Source organism: Helianthus annuus, chromosome 2 (assembly GCF_002127325.2).
Source record: "Helianthus annuus cultivar XRQ/B chromosome 2, HanXRQr2.0-SUNRISE, whole genome shotgun sequence".
Lineage (NCBI taxonomy): Eukaryota > Viridiplantae > Streptophyta > Magnoliopsida > Asterales > Asteraceae > Helianthus > Helianthus annuus.
Genome location: NC_035434.2, coordinates 50483289 through 50503826, shown reverse-complemented (window position 1 = coordinate 50503826; position 20538 = coordinate 50483289). Strand labels below are relative to the sequence as shown.

General features: G+C 38.4%; 1 protein-coding gene across 1 annotated transcript; it reads left to right on the top strand.

The window, feature by feature from the left end:
- The first annotated feature begins 13522 nt into the window (after positions 1–13522).
- On the top strand, positions 13523–19955 carry LOC110894271. The gene is made up of 5 exons (XM_022141476.2): positions 13523–14264; positions 17263–18411; positions 18523–18847; positions 18913–19762; positions 19847–19955. The coding sequence occupies exons 1-5, from the start codon at positions 13680–13682 to the stop codon at positions 19953–19955; spliced, it is 3018 nt and encodes a 1005-aa protein (XP_021997168.2). The 5' UTR covers positions 13523–13679.
- Positions 19956–20538: the final 583 nt, after the last annotated feature.

The window sequence follows — 20538 nt, the reverse complement described above, 5'->3', positions numbered from 1 at the left end:
CATTCAAGAGGAGGATATACCCAAAACCGCTTTTCGCACTCGTTATGGCCACTATGAGTTCGTTGTTATGCCTTTTGGTCTAACCAACGCACCCGCGGTTTTCATGGATCTAATGAATCGCGTGTGTAAACCATTTCTTTACCGCTTCGTCATCGTGTTCATCGATGATATCCTGATCTATTCCAAGTCGAAAACCGTACAAGCGCAACATCTACGTTTGGTTCTCGAGCTACTCCAAGGGAATCGACTCTATACCAAGTTCTCCAAGTGTGAATTTTGGCTGGAGGAGGTTCAATTCCTTGGTCACATTGTCAATAGTCAAGGTATTCACGTCGACCCCACAAAGATTGAAGCTGTTAAGAGTTGGGTTACACCTAAGAACCCGTCTGAAGTCCGTTCTTTTCTCGGACTAGCGGGCTATTATCGCCGATTTATCGAAGGATTCTCTAAAATCGCCGTGTCGCTTACTTCTCTTACGCACAAAGACAAGCCTTTTGTTTGGGGAACTGGACAAGAGACTGCCTTTCAAACCCTCAAGCATATCTCTGCAATGCTCCCGTCCTCGCTTTACCCGACGGAAACGATGACTTCGTTGTCTATTGTGATGCCTCGAACCTTGGTCTTGGTTGTGTTCTCATGCAGCGAGACAAGGTTATCGCTTACGCGTCTCGTCAGCTCAAGATCCACGAGAAGAACTATGCAACCCACGATCTCGAGCTAGGCGCAGTTGTTTTTGCGCTGAAGATTTGGCGACACTACCTTTATGGTACCAAGTGTACGATCTTCACAGATCACAAGAGCCTACAACACATCCTCAGCCAAAAGGAACTTAATATGCACCAACGCCGATGGGTTGAACTTCGCAACGATTACGACTGTGAGATTCGTTATCATCCTGACAAGGCAAATGTTGTTGCCGACTATTTAAGCCGATGAAGCTATTTGCATAGCACTCGTAATATCCAAGCCCAACATCATCTCGAAACCCTTATCCGCGAAGCCCAACATGCTTGCTTTACCGAACGCACTTTGAAGAAGGAAAGGATTCTCAACGATGGAGCCCAGCTAGTAATAAGTCGAATGGGATATTCCATTATCTGGACCAGATTTGGATTCCCAAGCGCACCGACTTACGACAAATCCTGATGGATGAAGCCCACAAGTCTCGATATTCTATTCATCCCGGTGCCGATAAAATGTAACAGGACCTTCGCTACAAGTACTGGTGGCCGGGCATGAAGAAAGATATCGAAATCTATGTTTCGAAGTGCCTAACTTGCTCCAAGGTCAAGGCCGAGCATCAAAGACCCTCTGGCTTACTCGTCCAACCCGAGATCCTTATGTGGAAATGGGAGAGTATAGCTATGGACTTCATAACGAAACTCCGGCGCACGCCATCAAGTCACGACAGCATCTGGGTTGTCGTTGACCGTTTGACTAAATCTGCTCATTTTCTTCCAATACGAGAAGACTACAAGGTAGAAAAATTAGCCCGAATCTACACCAACGAGATCATATGTCGACATGGACGCCTCGCGACATCATCTCTGACCGCGATGGTCGGTTTACCTCGCGTCTTTGGGAAACGTTTCAATCTGCTCTTGGTACTACGCTTAACCTAAGTACCGCTTTCCATCCTCAAACTGACGGTCAGACTGAAAGAACGATTCGCACCCTTGAAGACATGCTTCGCTCGTGTGTCATAGACTTCGGTGGTAACTGGGACGCATACTTACCTTTAGTCGAAATCTCGTACAATAATAGTTATCATTCCAGTATTCAAATGGAACCATTTGAGGCATTATACGGAAGAAAATGTCGATCGCCTATTGTATGGCACGAGATCGGAGACTCGCAAATAACCGGTCCTGAGCTGTTGCAAGAAACGACTGAAAAAATCTCCAAATTCGAGATAATCTGGTGAAAGCTCAGAGTCGTCAGAAAAGTTACGCCGATAGAAGACGCAAGCCCCTTGAATTTGACGTTGGCGATCACGTACTCCTAAAGGTATCACCTTGGAAGGGTGTGGTTCGATTCGGCAAGAAAGGAAAGCTCGCGCCTCGATATGTTGGACCCTTTAAGATTCTAGAAAGGATCGGCAAAGTGGCCTACAAACTCGAACTACCGGAGGAACTTAGCAACGTCCACCTGACTTTCCATGTTTCGAACCTCAGAAAGTGTCTGGCTGAGCATGATTTACAAGTTCCGCTGGAGGATCTTCAAGTGGATGAAACATTACACTTCGTGGAGAAGCCTGTTGAGATCATGGACCGACAAACCAAGCAGCTCCTGCGCTCACGCATTCCCATCGTGAAGGTTCGCTGGGAAGGTAAACGAGGCACAGAGTTCACTTGGGAACTCGAAGGCGAAGTACCCGCAGTTGTTTGTTACGGCTAAAGCCTAATTTCGGGACGAAATTCCCTTAAGTAGGGGAGGCTGTAACACCCCGTGTTTCAAAAGTCAAAGTCAAGTCAAGATTGAAGTCAAAGGAAGAAAAGATTGCTAATTGCGATCTGTCACTCCTTGCTCAACTACTATTTTGACTTGTAATCGAATCTTTTATTTTATCGCTTTAGTTGTATTGTGTGGAGTACTTGTTAATAATCGAGGCTTAATCTTGGTTTTATCGATGTTTTATCGCTTTATCGCTTATCGCATCACAATCGCATTCGCAACTTGAATTATGCGTTCTGGATATTGTTTTACGTGTGTGTGCTATTTATGTGTTACTTGTGCATGTTATTTATGTTTATTTTGTGGTAAATAATCGAAACACAATCGCAACTCTATCGCAATCGCAATACGCAATTTATCTAGGATGATTGTATGTTAGATATAGAAAGCGATGATTAGGTTATTTATTGTTTAATACTATCGCATCACAAACTCGCTCGAAACGCAATCGCAACACCCAACACGCGAATCGAAACGACAAAATGATGAGTTGAATTCAGCTAGATATACACTTTAACTGTCGTTTCTATTGATCTGGAACAGTTTTACAGCAAGACGACACTTCAACCTAAATCTTGTACTTCTATGATCTACACACACTACTTCATCTTTTTCACCTTTGAATCTTAACTTTTAATCGTGAAATCACCGGATTTGAGGTGTTCTAGGATGATGGCATCATGGAGTTCTTGTAGGATTGTGCGCGGACCCGAAACGAGTCGATCAAAGGCGTTCTACTCAACATGAAAGGCGGAAACAGACATGATGAGTTGAATTCAGCTAGATATACACTTTAACTGTCGTTTATATTCATCTGGAACAGTTTTACAGCAAGACGACACTTCAACAGAGCTTCGCCGTCGGACAACACCAAGCTAATTTCGTACCAAATGACACGAAATCAAACCTATTTATAGACTACTTAATTCTGCACGAAACATGCTTCACACGGAATTACATTACATGCGAAATTACAACTCACACGATATTAACTGATTTCGTGCGGAACTACCAGATGGTAATTCCGTGCGGAATTACTTCTTTCATGCGAAATCAACTTTTTGTCTTCATTTCTCGATCTTCATGCCCTGAACAATGCAAGACTCGATACAAGACGAAGTCGACAGATGTATGCACCAACAGACTCCCCCTCAGATGTTGACGAGTCTTAAGTGTCGAGTCTTCAACGTCTTCAGTCTTTATCAGTCTGACTGCTCTTTTTCCTTCAGCACCAACATACTCCCCTCGAACAAAATCATCTCTTCTCGGATGTCTTCAGACTCCCCCTTTCGATTTGCTGGGATTGCAGCCTGTTTTTTTTTTAAATCATGAGGTCCTCAGGTATCGAAACCTGGCCTTCACAGGATCAGAATCGTGACCTGGCTCCTGCACATCCTCTACCACACAATAGATTTCACAAATTTAACATTTGACAAATTATATATCCAGACTCCCTCTCAAAATAATCCAGAATGATTTTTCAATAATAACTGATGAACCACTTGAAAATCAATATTCAAAATTTTATCGATTAAGAACACAAACTTCCCCTCACAAAATAATCATCATGTTTAGCACTTGGAATTTTGAAAATCAGCTATTCCACACCAGTTGTCGAAAATCTTTTTGTATTTTTCAAAATTTATGCTAAAACACACTGAAAATCTTTTTGGATTTTTGAAATAGAAAGCAATGCAGAAAAGAAATATTTACAGACAATATTTTTGCGAGTTTGTGTAAGAGGATCGTATCAGTTTTTGAGACAAATCATCAACACTGTTAAGCTTTAAACATTTTAAGTTCTAAACAATTCACCTAGATTGTCAGTATACTGATCCACTTAAATTTTTACACAAAGTTCAACTGTTCCGAGATACGAGATTAGTGTATTAAGGACTTAAACTTATTCGCGTGTCCCACCACTTGAATATACTCCCGTATCCAGATCCCAATATTCAGTCTTACAGGTGAGTATACCTAGATGATATCTGTAAAAGGGTAAATGCGAAACCGTGAGAGCTCAGGTCAGAACTTCCGTTCAGCAGAGAGATGACGGCTCGACTTTTGGTGTGTTCCCTTTAGAGAATCTTTTCTTCAACAGCACATGATTAGCATTTTTCAATGTTTCATCATTTTTTGTACTGAGGGCGATGCTATATTTCAAGCAATTTGCAAAGTATTATACGGGGACTAGGCCATTGCTTCCGCAAAATCAGAAGTCCCGGGATAATACCCCAGATATCACTGAGTATAAAGACCTAGTATCTCAGAAAGAGGGACCTTTCAAACAAGATTTCGAGGGTTACCCATATATCCAAGAAATGTTCCCCATGATATAAGTAAGTTTGAATATTTAGGTTTATATCTCGAAAACAATCTACTAAATGTGTAAAAACCTACTGGCACATCCACTGTGAGATTGTTTATCACATTTGACTTTCCAAATCTTTAGCGTGTTGTGATAGCTCACTGATGTACTATCATTTCCTCTTTTTACAACAAAACTCATTTTTGTATTTTATCATGTTTTTGACTTTTTCAAATTTTCTAATGTTTTTGGATTTTCTGAAATTTTTACTCCCTCTAAAATGCAAACACATTTAAAGAAAACTTTTAAAATAAACTGTACAAGTAAAGTGACAACTATTGTGAATTGCTTCAATTCGCCATCCGCTTGGCATAAACAATCAGAACTCCCCCTTACAACAAACTATTTTCCCATTATGATTTCAAAAGACTTAAGTTTGTTTTAATTAAAATGGTTTTTCCAGAAAATAAGTTTTGTTGATTTTACAAAACACTTGTAGGTTCGGGGTTCATCATATTGCTTTTCAACCACTTGTATGAGGATTACATCAAGTTCAAATTAATGACCTTGATTAATCACTTTGTCAGAACAAACCTCTGTAACATTTGTAAATAAGTACAATCAAACCTGATATGAAGAATGATCCCGATTCCTGCTCCACACTTACCAACCTGGGAGCTCCGGCAAGTTATACTTAACCTTTTTTCAAAAAACATTTTTTTAATAAAGATGCCGATTCATGCTCCACGATTAACCAATTGGGAGCTCCGACAAGTCAGGTTTTTCAAGTAAAGAAAATATCCACCCAAGCCTGACCATCCTTGGGTGATCTCAACTCTTCTTCAGTTGGGTTATAAGTTGCCTTCTTTGTTGCATAAAAATCTTTAACCCTTGAACTTTACCCTCAATCACTTTTCCAAAACTCTTTTTCACCTTTTCATTAAACGCTTTCTCAACATCAAATTCTTTCTTCTCAGAATAGAATTGATTTGAGATCTCAACCTTCCCAACTTATGATTTAAAATTTTCAGTCCTCAATGGTGGAAAATTAACATCATCTATTGGAGGCACTGAGTTTTCTTCTTTAACCTCAACCTGTGGCTCCACTGATTTTGTGGAATCAGATTCATCTCCGAATTTTTCATCAAACTTCTTAACAACCCACATTTGGTTGTCTTTGGCTCTCTTTTTGTAAAAATTTTTCTTTGAACATTCACCAACTTCATAAGTTGAATTTTCAAAAATTTTGAATTTTTCAGTTGGTGGTTCATTTTTCTCAACAACTTTTTCTTTGAGCTTTTTAGAGACTTCCTGGTTTGTCTTTGCAGCTTGAGAGCAGTTCCATGCAATGTGACCAACTCCATTGCACTTATAACAGGTTCTTGTCTCTTTTCTATGAAAAACTCCAGTCCCCATTCTCTCTTTCTTCTGGGTAATGAATTCTCTGTTTGATTGTTTCCAGAATGAGCTTTTTGATTCCTCTTCACAGCTTATCCCTGGAACAAATTTTGTATTGGTTTTAGAAATTTTCTCATTTTTATAATTTTCAGATGGAATAAAACCTAAACCTTTCTTTTTGAAATTAATGTTATGGTTTGGTTTCTTTTGAAAACCAGAACCAGAACTGTAACCTTTTTTCTTATTTAATCGTTGTTGAACTCTTGAAGTGTACTTTTTAGGTTTTTCTTTAAGATTTAAATCTTTTATTTCAAAAATATTAATTTCTGTTAATTTGAAAACCTGTTTAATCATTTCAAATCTAACACTTCTTATTGGAAATTCTTTATCAGAATATAATTTGTCATAATCATTCAAAGTATATGCAACTTCAAATGTTTCCTCATTCAAATTAGATTTTGATAGCAAAAACTCTTTACTATAAACCCTTTTAACCGATGATTTTGGACTGTTGACTGACGAACTTGAACTTCCAGACTCGGACTTTGACTCAGACTCCTCATCCGTATCCAACACCTGATCGACCACCTTTTTTTATTAATTCAGGCTCATGATCAGTGTCAGACGATGTGAACGTGACGTCAATGTTTTCTGGTAATTCACCAGTTGATTCGGATTTTAACTTTATGTTAACTGCCTTTTGGACTAGCTCCTCATTTGGTTTTCTGGGAGAATATCCTTCCCAGATCAGAGGCGGACACTTGTTATAACTAACACTCTGTTTCTTACCAGTATCCTTCTTTTTTGGCTTCTCATCATCTTGGAATGCTTCAAAACCTGCAACAGTTGGATAAATTCGATCAATAAGATAATCAGAACTAGAATAACTTTGCAACAGTCTTCTAATTCTTTCATTTTCAATTTTCTCAGTCTCCAACTCTTGTTTTAGCTTGGCACATTCCTCAATGTAATGATTTATGGCTTTTTGCTTCGACATCATCACGGCATTCATCATGGTCAATGCATCTTCTCTTTCAGAATTTGTCTTCTGTAGACCAGTCACTGTTCTGTTCAACACGTCATACGACTCTTTCACATAATTGAGATTGAACAGTAATTGTTCTTTCATCTTCTCAAACTCAGTCAGCTTCTCATCTTTTTCTGCACACTGTTTGCATGGTTCTAAACACTTTAAGCAAGGCTTGATGACTTCCACAATCTTTTCTACTTCAATGATCTTCTCTGCTTCAAAAACTTTCTCAACATCAATTACTTTTTCAGTTTCAACAACCTCCTCAGCAACAATTTTAACCACTTCATTTTGAACAGTTTCTTCTTTTTGATCAACACTTTCACACTTCATTTTCTTTTGTTCTTTTGCTGCTTGTCTCTCCTTCAGTTTCTCCAAACGATCTGCAAAATAAAATTGAAAACTTTCAGGAGATAAATGAGTTTTTGCAACATTAACATGTCTTTCTTCCTCATCATCACCACTTTCATCAGTTGGTGATTAATCAAAATCTATTGACTTTTCAGAACTATCATCTAAAAAACTAGAATCAGATGGTGTTTGATCAAAAAAAGTTGCTCTTTCTGAACTTTCATCGGACGAAACAGACTCTTCTTCTTGATTCTTCACATTAACACCAACCACTTTCATCCATTCTGTAAACAAATCTGGTTCTTTTACAATTTTAGAAATGAAAGCTTTAAACTCCCCATTCTCATCCACAAACATATCTCAGCTAAATCCTTCTGGAAACTTTTCATCATCTTGATTGATTAGACATGCTTTGTTGTTGGCTGAAATGTATTTATCCCAGCTGAAATTTTCTTGATTCACCAAACATGCTCTCTTTGAAGAATCCTCTATTACTTTTCTACCATGAGCCACTTGTGGTTCTTATTGTTGTTGACCGACTTGTTGATATATGACTTTCTGTTAGTAATCATCTTTTCCGAATGGATTCTTTGCTTCACTTGCTTCTCGATTTTTACGTTCTCTCTTGAAATGACCTTTCTCCCTGCATCGAAAACAAGTAACTTTAGATTTATCAAAACCTAAAGTAGAAACATGTGCATCCAGAAAATCATTTCTTCCTGTAATCATTTTGAACTTTTCAGCTCTTCTCAAGACACTAGCTAAACACCATTTGATATCCATGAGTTCCATCTCTTTAGCATCTATCTGATCGTAATCCTCTTTAGTCAGCATAGGATTGCCGATCCTCCCTGCAACCAAACCTTCATAGGATTGTAGCACAGTTGCAAGTAACGCCATGTGATCTTTTGCAATTTCTTCAGAAAAACTTTGACTATCTGGAAGATTTAATGCAATGTTGCATTGTATCACACAACCATTTCTACTTTTTGAACTTTGAGAATTAAAACTTGAAGTTGAACTCTTAGGATTAACACTTGGATATGAAGAAAATCCACTGCTGTTGTTTGGACTTTGATCAACATTTACATTTCCAGCACTAAAAGCAGTTTGTATTTTTGGACTCATTTCTGCCTCTTGAACACTGCCTTTATAATACATTTTCACATCTTGTTGACCACTCGGATTATTTATCCTTGCAATCTTTTGTTGTTCAAGATCTTGACCCTCAATCTTCTCGATGAACTGAGAAATCGTCAAACCATCATATTCTCCGGTGTTCTTTAAGATCATCAAAAATGTACCCCACTCTTTCTGAGGTAAAGCATCAGCTAATTTGTCAACCCATTCCTCTCGTTCTTTGGTTATGCTTAACAAAGACATAGAACGCACTAAATGGCAATATCTTTCAATCAATTTCTTTGTATCTTCCCCTGGCATACTTGTGAAAAGATCAAATTCTTTCTTAAGCAACGCCTTTTTACTCTTAATCATCTTCTCACTTCCCTCAAATTTGATTTTAAGAGCATCCCAAATTGATTTTGAAGTTTTATCATGTTGAAGCAATACAAATATGTCTTCTTTAATAGCTTGCTGAAGTAGACTAATCATCATCTTTTCAGCTTTGTACATGTCTCTTTCTTTGTCATTGAATTCAGAAATTGTTTTTTCAACTTGCAAATCAGTACGTGGTAGAACATACTTTTCCAAAATACACTCCCATGATCTCAAATGATTAGCTTGAACCCAGTTTTCAAACCTATCTTTCCAACCGTAATACTCCTCAATGCTCATTAGCTTCGGGGGTTTTTGCATAGTTCTAGTCTCATTTTCCAAGTTCATGTTGTGAGCAATGGTAGCCGGAGTAGTCGGGGATGTGGCAAATGCATTGTAAAATTCTTCACTCATTATTCGATATCACTTTTATCAAGACAAACACTGTTCAAACGAAATCAGATCTTTTGAACGAAATTACTGTTTCAAACAGAAACCCTCCAAGCGAAATTACCTGCACACAACTTCAAACGGGATTAAGGTTTAAACGAAATTAGACTATTCAAACGGAATTATTTAATTTCGTTTGAATTGAAACCAGTTTCAAACGGAATTACCAATTCCGTGCGGAGTTAGTTGCTGATTCAAGCGAAATTAAAATTTTGGAGCGAAATTACTAATTCCGTGCGGAATTAGTAACGTTTTCAAACGAGATTATCCAAATGTGTTAATTCCGTGCGAGATTAAGGCTTAATTCCACGCGGAATTAAGATGACATCAGCATATCCGAACTGATTTTCATGCGGAATTAAAGATTTTTCAGTTTTAGATCCAATTAATGTCCAATTTTCTAAAGGCTTTGTTGAAACACTGTTTGTATGTTATATGTTAAATTCAGATCATTTTAACCCGTTCAAACTTGATCAATTGATAAAAGAAGGTGTAGAAGTAAGAAAATGAGATGAAATCAAGCTGAAATTTGCAGAACTCCTCCTCCTGAGCTCTGATACCAATTGTAGGATCGTGCGCGAACCCGAAACGAGTCGATCAAAGGCGTTCTACTCAACATGAAAGGCGGAAACAGACATGATGAGTTGAATTCAGCTAGATATACACTTTAACTCTCGTTTATATTGATCTGGAACAGTTTTACAGCAAGACGACACTTCGATAGAGTTTCGCCGTCAGAAAACACCAAGCTAATTTCGTACCAAATGACACGAAATCAAACCTATTTATAGACTACTTAATTCCGCATGAAACATGCTTCACACGGAATTACATTACATGCGAAATTACAACTCACATGATATTAACTGATTTCATGCGGAATTACTAGATGGTAATTCCGTGCGGAATTACTTCTTTCATGCGAAATCAACTTTTTGTCTTCATTTCTCGATCTTCGTGCCCTGAACAATGCAAGACTCGATACAAGACGAAATCGACAGATGTATGCACCAACAGTTCTTATGAACTTCAAACTTTGGCCTCATTCCACTAGAACAACCCAGATCTGAAGGATTTCCACATAAATAATCAACGTTTTCGCACATATCTACACATATTCATGGTTAAAAGGATTGAAAGATGGTTTTCTAACTTTCTTTCAACTCTTTTACACTCAATGCACCCGAAACCGATAGAATCGGAGCTTGTTCTGATCTTCTAGCTACTCCTTCTTAGTGATGTGTCGGTTCAAGATCTGTTTTCTATTAAAGAGACAACCGGCTTCGGGTTAAACACGAACCACCGTCTCGAACAGTTGACTGACCGGACTAGGTTGATTCCTGTTCGATCGGGTTACCCGGGTCTTGATGGGGTTTCTATTGTCCGGCACGTCGTCATATCGTCTCGAATAAACTGCAAAACTTTCAAAACAATCAAGTGGTAAAGACGACCAGGTCATTGGGACGGATTGCCTTCCGATCGGATTGCCATCCGATCGAACAACCATCCGATCGGCTTACACTTGGTTCCACACTTAGACTTTTATTTCAACTTTTCCATGATCTGAATGTCGAACGGATTGCCGTCCGATCTGATTGCCATCCGATCGAACTACCATCCGACCATGTGACATTTGGAACTTCGATACTTAACCCTTTTCCAAATTTCAAGGATCATCAGTAACTAACGGATTGCCACCCGATCGGATTGCAATCCGATCGAGTGACAATCCTGCTGTGAACTTGTTCTCACTAAGTGTCCTACCAATCAAATCACTATCCGATCGAACCGTCGTTCGATCGAACGACCTGAAGGGTAGAGATACTTCTCTTTTTTCAAAATGCTACAACGAAAACTTCAAAGTCATCATACACAAACACATCCTTACCAAACGAGATGTCAATCCAATCGAATGGCCATCCGATCGGATGACCATCCGAACGGATTGACATCCGATTGACTGGCCATCCGATCGGATTGCCATCCGATTGGATTACCATCCAACACTTACCACCTTTACATCGTTTTACGCGCCGCTTATCGTTTATGCTATCGTTAACTGTTCAGGCTAATCTCTCTCAGCGCTCCCTTCAATCCAAGAGAGTGTTTACTGTAAATACAATCTGTGAGTATACTTGATCCCTTTTTGCTTTATGCACTTTTGGGTATTACATACGTTATCTATATTCAAATCACATCAATCACACAACGCAAACACTATTTATACGCTAACCGTTATTGAATAATACGTGTTATTCGATGAATGCTTGTATGTTATGTTAACACAGTGATTGTTGCCTGACACCTTAGCAACGATAGTACATTAGTTTGGACTCAGCACCTGTCGTGGACAGGGGTTGTTAAGGGCTTTACTTCACGTGTCCCAGTGGGGATATGTGTTGCGCATTCTACAACTCGCAGTCACATCTGTGCATATTTCTCTGTCGATAACCTACTTGCCTTCACTTTATACATGTTACATGCTGGTTATGCGTAAACGACTTCGAACTCTATTATATCTATCAAACTTGTATGCTCGTCTTTACACTATGTGTATTGACTTTTATTTTAACGTATGTGGCAGGTGTTTAGGATGCTATCTGCTAGGATGCTTGCTAAGTGGAATCGAGTTAGGAAGAGTCTAGAAAGAAACGAAAAATTTATTTAAATCTGAGTTGTCGGAACATGTTATTTGTTTTTGAAATATCGATGTCTGTAATAACTTAATTTGCTTGATGGGTTATGGTATGGGACATAATATTAACTATCTGGTAATGTAGTTGTTATGGAGTTTCTCTTGCACAATCTGTTCGCTCAGTACCGCGCCCCGATGTTTCCACCATCGGTTGGGGTGTGACAGAACCCACCCTCTGTGACCTAAGAAAGGTAAAAACTATCACTTAATACAGATGCAAAAAAAAAATTAATAATAATAATAATAATAATAATAAAAAAGATAAAAGATACAAAAGCGAAAATTATGTGTATTTTCATTGATTTAGATAAATTGTGCCCAAATTCGCCTTGTGCATCCGGAATGTGTGTTCATAAACGATTGTTAGACTATCTCCAATGGGCCCTTGGAGATCATGCCCTTGGATGCCCTTAGAGATCCTTACCATTGGAGTTCATCCATCATAGCATGCCCTTAGGTGAGATGTTCTTCCACAAAGGCATGTTTTTGCCTCGGTTCATACAATAAGGTGGGCCCAAAGTAAGAAAAGAAATGTTTTATTTAAATATTGGGTGTAATGAATAGGTGATGAGGTGGAAATTAAGAAGGGTAAGGATATTTGTAGGGTGGCAGATGATGTGACAGCTAAGGACATCTAAGGGTGCATTTAGCATTGGAGATAGTCTTAACAAATATTTAGTTCCTATTGAAACTTTAGTCCATAGTCTGTTTTTGCAATTCAACCCATTCTATAAATGCATAATACATGGATGAGTTTTGTAGTTTAGTGAAGTACAAGGACCGAAAGCTTCCCTATTTGACTTTGTATGTCAATTGGTTGAGCAATGAACGATGACTTTCTTGGTATGTCTTCTATAAACGGTTTCGCATAGTGTTTACGCATGAAGACTTGGTGCTACTTATACAAGTTTAACTTCAAATTCTGAAGTGGGGGGACATATTGAGTTACTCTTACCTTTAAAGCGTTAATGACGTGTGCTCCTTTTTTTAAACAACCAATAGAATCAATCCCGAGCACTCTAGGGGCACCCACTGGACAAACGGAGTACTTCGAGAGTAACCCAAGTCCACCACCAATTCCGAGGAAAACCCGGTAACCCACTCCGAAGGCACGACAGTGAAATTACCAGTAAAATCCGTTTGACTCAATGATCCAACCAAGGTTTCCCTGGGCTCCTAGTAGAAAACCAAAAGTCTCTTAAAAAACCGTAATTTTTCCTAAGATTCTGGAGCGACTCTTGGCGTCTCCTTCTTTTCCTCTATTTATTTTCCTTTTTCACTACTAAACACACCATTCAACGAAGCTTAAGAACAATGGCGAACACAGGCAGCACTAGTAAAAAACGCCAAGAATTTCTAGATGTAATATTTTCTTGGTCTTTATCAGATGTACTCAACAAGCATCTCTACAAATTTCAGGTTAATTTCTCTAGTTAATTTCTTTTGTTTTCTTCACATGTTCTTCCATGCATGCATTGTAGTCTGTAGATCTTTGAAACATGAACATTAACATTTTACAGGTGGAAGAAGTTCCATTGACATTTTCATCCACAACCCACTACATGAACTCATTCATATATCTTCTTCTTGAAGAAACACGCGCAGATATGTTCTCTCAACTTGCTGGAATCTCTCAGGCACCCGCGAGCCCCTTTTTCGGTTTGCGGAAAATGCCAACCGATAGTCGCAAGAAAATGTTCTATCGCATGACTTTAACTGGGACGAAGTATGATCCTTTAGTTGGAGATCTTATAGCGTTGACACAAGTTAAACCTAAACGCATTGATGATCTTGCTCGATCAAACAACCCTTTCCTTCTAGCTTATGTGACAAATGTGATCAATGAAAGCCCAATGACAATAGAAGTTGTGTCATCAAATGATCTCATTGACTCCAGTTTATGTGAGATGAAGGAACGACCAAAGGGCTTCATTGTTTATCTCACAAACTTGACGACAAATATGCGTATATGGCAGGCGCTTAATCCGGCTGCCAACATGAATCTTGTTCAAACAACATTGTCACCTAGTTCTTCTGTAAGTACATGTTATAAAGTTGCATCTTACTTTTTTTTTTTGTTACAAGTTGCATCTTCATTGTTTATCTCACAAACTTGACGACAAATATGCGTATATGGCAGGCGCTTATAATTTGACTTAGGCCATACGAAAGGGTGGAGATATATGTTGGTCAAATTTTGATATTTAATTTACTTTTTTTTACCATAATATAGTCACTTAATAATTTTTTTTAACATAACCCTATTCACTGATACACAAAAAGGATAACCTAATCAAATGTATACAGGTCAAATTCTCATTAGATGGTGGTACCATTTTCACCTTTTTAGCCCAAAATTGTGTCACTTTTTAGTTTTGTGATGATGTGTCATCACTGGTTTTGTTCAGCTTTGCCATTTTTGGTTTTCAAGGGGAGTTAAACATAAAACCACAGAATTTGCGGTATATAAGTCCACATGTGATTGATTTATGCTTTTGTTGCAAATTAAATGGTTCTGTTTTTTTAAAAGTTGATCAAAACCGTTTTGAAAACTTTTTACATGATTGATGAACTTCGAAGCGAAAGAAATTCAAACTTAGGAATGGTCATTAGTTACTTGAATTGAATAAGGTTGTCGGCCAAGTTGTTAGCATCGAATCTAGGTGAGTTAGCCAATGTTTTGTTTCATTATTTAAACATTTGTATATCTAGTTTTCAAGTATGCAATCTCAATAATCATAGTAGTACCTCTAAGTATTAATCTTGTTCTTACTTATTAATAGTCGAGTGTGATCGGTATGCATTCTTATACCAACATTGTGCTATAAGAGCTAGTGTGAGAATAATCAACGAGTGAAGTGAGAACATTGATAATAGAGATGACTTGGAAATCTGGTGCACAAACAGCTTAACCCCTATTTAAGTGTTCAACCGGGCGTCTATGAATATTAGAGCATACGAATGATGACAATCCTTAGCTCTCAAGATCTATGAGATCTTGTTATGAAGTACATCAATGAACATGACGAGGGCCATGCTAGGTACAAACAGGCGTAGGAGAACGACGCTATGGCAATAGCCATTGTCAAGCCGGCCATCCATGATGAACTCTTTTCCACAAGTTTCACCTTTTCCACATCAAAAGAGACTTGGGACACTTTGCAAACTAACCTTCAAGGAGATTCCCAAGAACTTAGGAGGGAGTTTGTGATCAACATGGAATTAAAAGAAAACTGATTTCCTCTTCCACCCAGAATATATGGGTGGCAAAAAAGAATATGGCTTAATACCCTCATATAGTAGGAAGAAACTAGATAGTTTGAAAAGTGCATCTTCATTGTATACTCCTCTCAGGCTAAAGGCTATTGACTTTACAATACAGCAACTAAAGAATCCAAACCAGTAGAGATGCATCTTCATTGTATACTCTTCTCATTAATCTAGTCACATACACTCATATAGTAACGGTTCTTTTAAATTTACTTCTATCTCAAATGCTCTCTCTTCTCAACACATGTTTTATCACAAACATCTTCACAACCCACCCCTTAACCTCTTTAAGTAATGAAGCAACAACATCAACCCCTTAACCTCGTTAACTTCTATATACCCACTTATCAATGCAATGCAATGCAATTCAACGCTAATCTTCTTATCTATAGCTCACCACCCATGAGACTACTCTTGTTTTGTTCATGATCATTAAATTCCCTCTTAATTGACTTTTTCCAGTTCTCATTTTGAGCCCCCATATCAAAACTTTTCAGTTCATTATTTTTAATGATTCCTGCCACAATGGTATTATAAGAATAAGAAAACTTTTTATATGAGATGTAATATGAGCTAAGGGATGTACCATCGAGGTTGCTTGATTGGTCGTTGGTTGTGCATGGTCAACCGATGGGTGGAGCTTAACCACATAATCTTTCAAGTGTCATGTTCATGAATAGTTCCTGTTCTCTCTAACCTCTTCTACATCTTAGGTCTCTAACCCCAGGTCTGGCTCGTTCCTCAAACATATCACCTCCCATTTCTGTATTTCTAAAATAGGCGAAACAACCAAAGATCATATTCTAGTTTATGATTGTGTAGTAACTCATACTATGCAGTTAAGGCGGTCCGGAGTGGAGTCGGCAAAGTCATGCGGCACAGATCGGTGACCGATGCCAAGGCATTTACCACACATGTTTTACCGATTGTGGGGGAGAAATCGGTGAGGGAATACCGAATCGGGGAGAGGGAGGGAAGGGGAGAGAGTGGGGGTGTGTGGTGGGGTCCATACCATCTCAACCAATCACACATTTTTCCCTTTTTTTTAAATAGTTTACCAATTCATGAAGTGTCTAACCATTGCAAACACTTTTGAGTATAGTTTACCACTTTGACATGGCATACTCTTATTGGTGATTTTGAAGTTTACCACTTTCAAGTGTCTAACCACTCCCTACACCCTAATGCGGTCCAAAATCAAATATCAGCCAAGGTACGATATTTGAGATATAGGTTATCGTGGCGGGATATCGGTAATTTTAATATCATGCAGAATATATATATATACACATAAAACGTAAAACGTATATAATACTAATAGTAATATCAAAATCAAAACCCGAAAGTATCAATATTTGAGACATGATCTGATCCCATGAAATCTTCCTCGAGTTCACATCAACCAAGGCATCCAAAATAACAGTCAATTTTGGTCAAATATTAGTCAATATCGCCTAAATTATCGGAACCGATATTCCAAACTGATATTTAACACCAATATTTTGTAGAGGGCCGATAACCGATATCTCACTAATTTCACACCGATATCCCACAGATATTAACTGCATAGAACTCATATGGTCTTCTGCTTTCTATAATTTCCGATGGTAGCCTGTCAAGTGTGAGTGAGAGTTCTTATACCAACATTGATTTGAAAAAAAGCTATACTTAGAGACAATACTAACGAACCTATGAACACTAATTAGAGAAGTGTTTTAGTTCAATCTTGTCACATTACCACCACTACTACAATAAAAGATACTTTTTTTTTTTTTTTATAACATAGCTTTTCTCATATAATTTTGGATACAGGTTGCTGGGGACTGTGACAAGTGCTGTATTGATGGAGAAAAAGGTATTATTGACTCAAAAGTAAGGCATGCTTTTGATTCATTTAAGCTAGATACTTCACAAGAAGCTGCTGTATTAAGTTGTCTTGCGGCTAAAAAATGTTGTCATAAAACCTCCTGCACTAAGTTGATATGGGGTCCTCCGGGGACTGGGAAGACAAAGACAGTTGCATCATTATTATTCGTGTTGTTAAGGGAGAAACACAGGACTCTTACTTGTGCTCCCACTAATATTGCAGTGGTAGGAGTTGCAAAGAGATTGTTGAGTTTGCTAAGTAACCATAATTTGGGTTGTGAAACTTATGGGTTTGGAGACATAATTTTATTTGGAAACAGAGAACGAATGAAAATTAGCGTTGATCATGAAGAGCTTCTCGATGTGTTTCTTGACAACCGAGTTAATGTTCTTGGTAACTGTTTATCGCTGTGGAAAACTTATACGGGTGATATGATTCGTCTTCTTCAAAATCCCATGAAAGAGTACCAGTGTTTCCTAGTACCCAAGAAAACAAAAGCCAAAAGCAAGAAGGAGAAAGAACAAAAGCCTGTCGAGAAACATGACGTGATTCAGTTGACTTTTGAGGAGTTTGTTATGAACAGATTCAGTGGTCTAAGCAAAAAGCTTACTGCTTGTATCAGGAACTTGTATACCCATTTGCCTACTTCTGTGATTCCTCTCAAATTCGCAAAGAAAATGAATTGTTTAGTTGATTTGATTCAGAAGGTTGGAGAGTCTGTAAAGGAGATAGTAACTAGAAAGCAAAGCTTAAAGAAAGCCTTCGAAAGTGGAGTAAACATATCTCATTTTATGAAGCTAAGATTGCGCAAAACCGAATGCCTGCAGGCACTAAATGATCTTAGAGCAGCATCTTTCATTCCAAAATCTATGAACATAACCAAACTTAAAAACTTTTGTCTGAGTAATGCTTGTTTGATCTTCTGTACTGCATCAAGCTCAATCAAATTGTGTATAAAAGGAATGACACCAATTGAAATGGTATTGATTGATGAAGCCGCACAGCTTAAAGAATGTGAATCTGTTATCCCATTGCAGCTTCCAGGTGTTCGAAATGCTGTGCTCGTTGGAGATGAAAGACAGTTGCCACCGATGGTTCAAAGCAAGGTCACTGCCAGAAAACTTAGATTTACTTACAAAAAAAGCTTGTTGCTAAACTCTGTGTCCCGAGAAAATCGTTTCTCATACTTTTCTGTTCCATGGCAGATTTGTTCTGATGCTAAGTTTGGAAGGAGTTTATTCGAAAGGCTGGTGCTACTCGGACACCAAAAACACCTCCTCAACGTTCAGTACAGGATGCATCCATCAATTAGCCAGTTTCCAAACACTGAGTTTTACAACGGGCAGATCTTGGATGGTCCTAATGTCATTGATAAAGCTCGAGAACAGCGTTTTCTTCAAGAGGACATGTACGGAGCGTACTCGTTCATCAACGTTGATTCTGCAAAGGAGGAGTTCGACAAAAACCATAGCACAAAAAACATGGTTGAAGTTGCTGTGATTGCGCAGATTGTTGCAAATCTTTTCAAAGGTAGTTGCACTTTGTGTTCTTTTATTAGTTTTTGATGGCTTTTTATGAACACTCTTTTGTTTCAGAATCTGTCTCAAAGAAACGAAAGGTGACCGTGGGGTGCATTTCACCGTACAAGGCTCAGGTTGATGCAATTCAAGCAAAACTAGGCACAAAGTACAACCAGGAGGAGAACGGCTGGAGCTTTTCTGTCAACGTTCGATCCGTTGATGGGTTTCAAGGTAGTGAAGAAGATGTCATAATTTTTTCATCAGTTAGGTGTAACCATCGTGGATCAGTTGGGTTTCTTTCAAGTCGCGAGCGTGCAAACGTTGCATTAACTCGAGCAAGACATTGCCTGTGGATTGTAGGAAACAAAGAAACCATGATCAAGAGTGGTTCTGTTTGGAACACTCTAGTTTATGATGCAGAAAACCGTGGGTGCGTTTTTGATGCACATGAAGACAAGAACTTGGCTCAAGTCATAATACACACCATGATTGAGTTTGCCAATTTTGGTTCCTTACTAAAAACAGACTCGATACTTTTTAAGGAGGCAAGATGGAAGGTTAACTTTACCAACACGTTTCTTGAAAGAATAGCTGGTATTAGCAATCCTAACGTTTGTAAACAAGTTGCATCCCTTCTTGTGAAGCTTTCAAGTGGTTGGCGTCAAGCGAAGAAAAACAAAAGTAACAGTTACAACAACACACGAGCAATGTTCGACATGTTAGAGATATACAATGTTGACGGACATTTCCATCTTGTTTGGAGTGTAGACATTGTCTACGAAAACTCACTCTGTGTTCAAGTTTTGAAGTTTTGGGACATCTTGGTGTTGTCACAAATACAACAACGTGCAAAGCATTTGGAGAGTGCTTTTGGAAACTATACGCTTGAAATGATCAATCGTTGTCAAACCAAGCGTTTAGAAAGGTACATGCGATCAACTGTTTTTAATATCAGTCTTTTTGCTCAAATACTCCTCTAAGTTCAAAAGTAATTTGTGATTTTTGGCAGAAATCTTGTTTTTCCAATGACTTGGCCTGCGGATTCAAGTTCAACTGATGATCCAACTTTGGTTTTGACATGTGGGCTAGCTAAATTGAGTTTAAACAAGCAAACTTGAAGTGCATATTGATGAGAAGTGGTTTTTCGCAGCAACATCCCCTCGATTTTTTATACCGCTGGCGCTTGGAATGTGAAAAAGGCTTCATTAAAGGTTGCCTATTAAAGTTAAATTAGAAACAACTCGTTAATTGGGTTATGCTCTTTATTAACGATATTGATTGTCTTTATGGGTTTTGGTTGAATCAAAACAGTCAACATTGATTTGTTTTTGATTTTTGTTTTTGTTTTTGTTTTTGTTTTTTGAACATGAAAAACGTTAGTAACCTTAGGGTGAGCGGGGCACTCCCCTAAGAGGGGAGTCCCCTCTCTTACGCACACCCAATCAGGTTATGCCACGTCAACTCCCCTCTTAAATTCCCCTCACACCCCAATTTGATGGCGGCACTCCCCTCTTAGGTGACTTGTTTTTTATTAAAAAAAAAAATTTTTTTCATTGGTTGATTGAATGGTGGCCACCTTCTCTCTCCTCCCCTCTCTTTGGTGCCTCCTCCCCGAAAATGGTCCCCTATTTCACTACCCGCCTGGATGGCGGCACCTCCCCTATCGGCAAGATCGGTCCCCGCACGGGGTCACCGATTGTG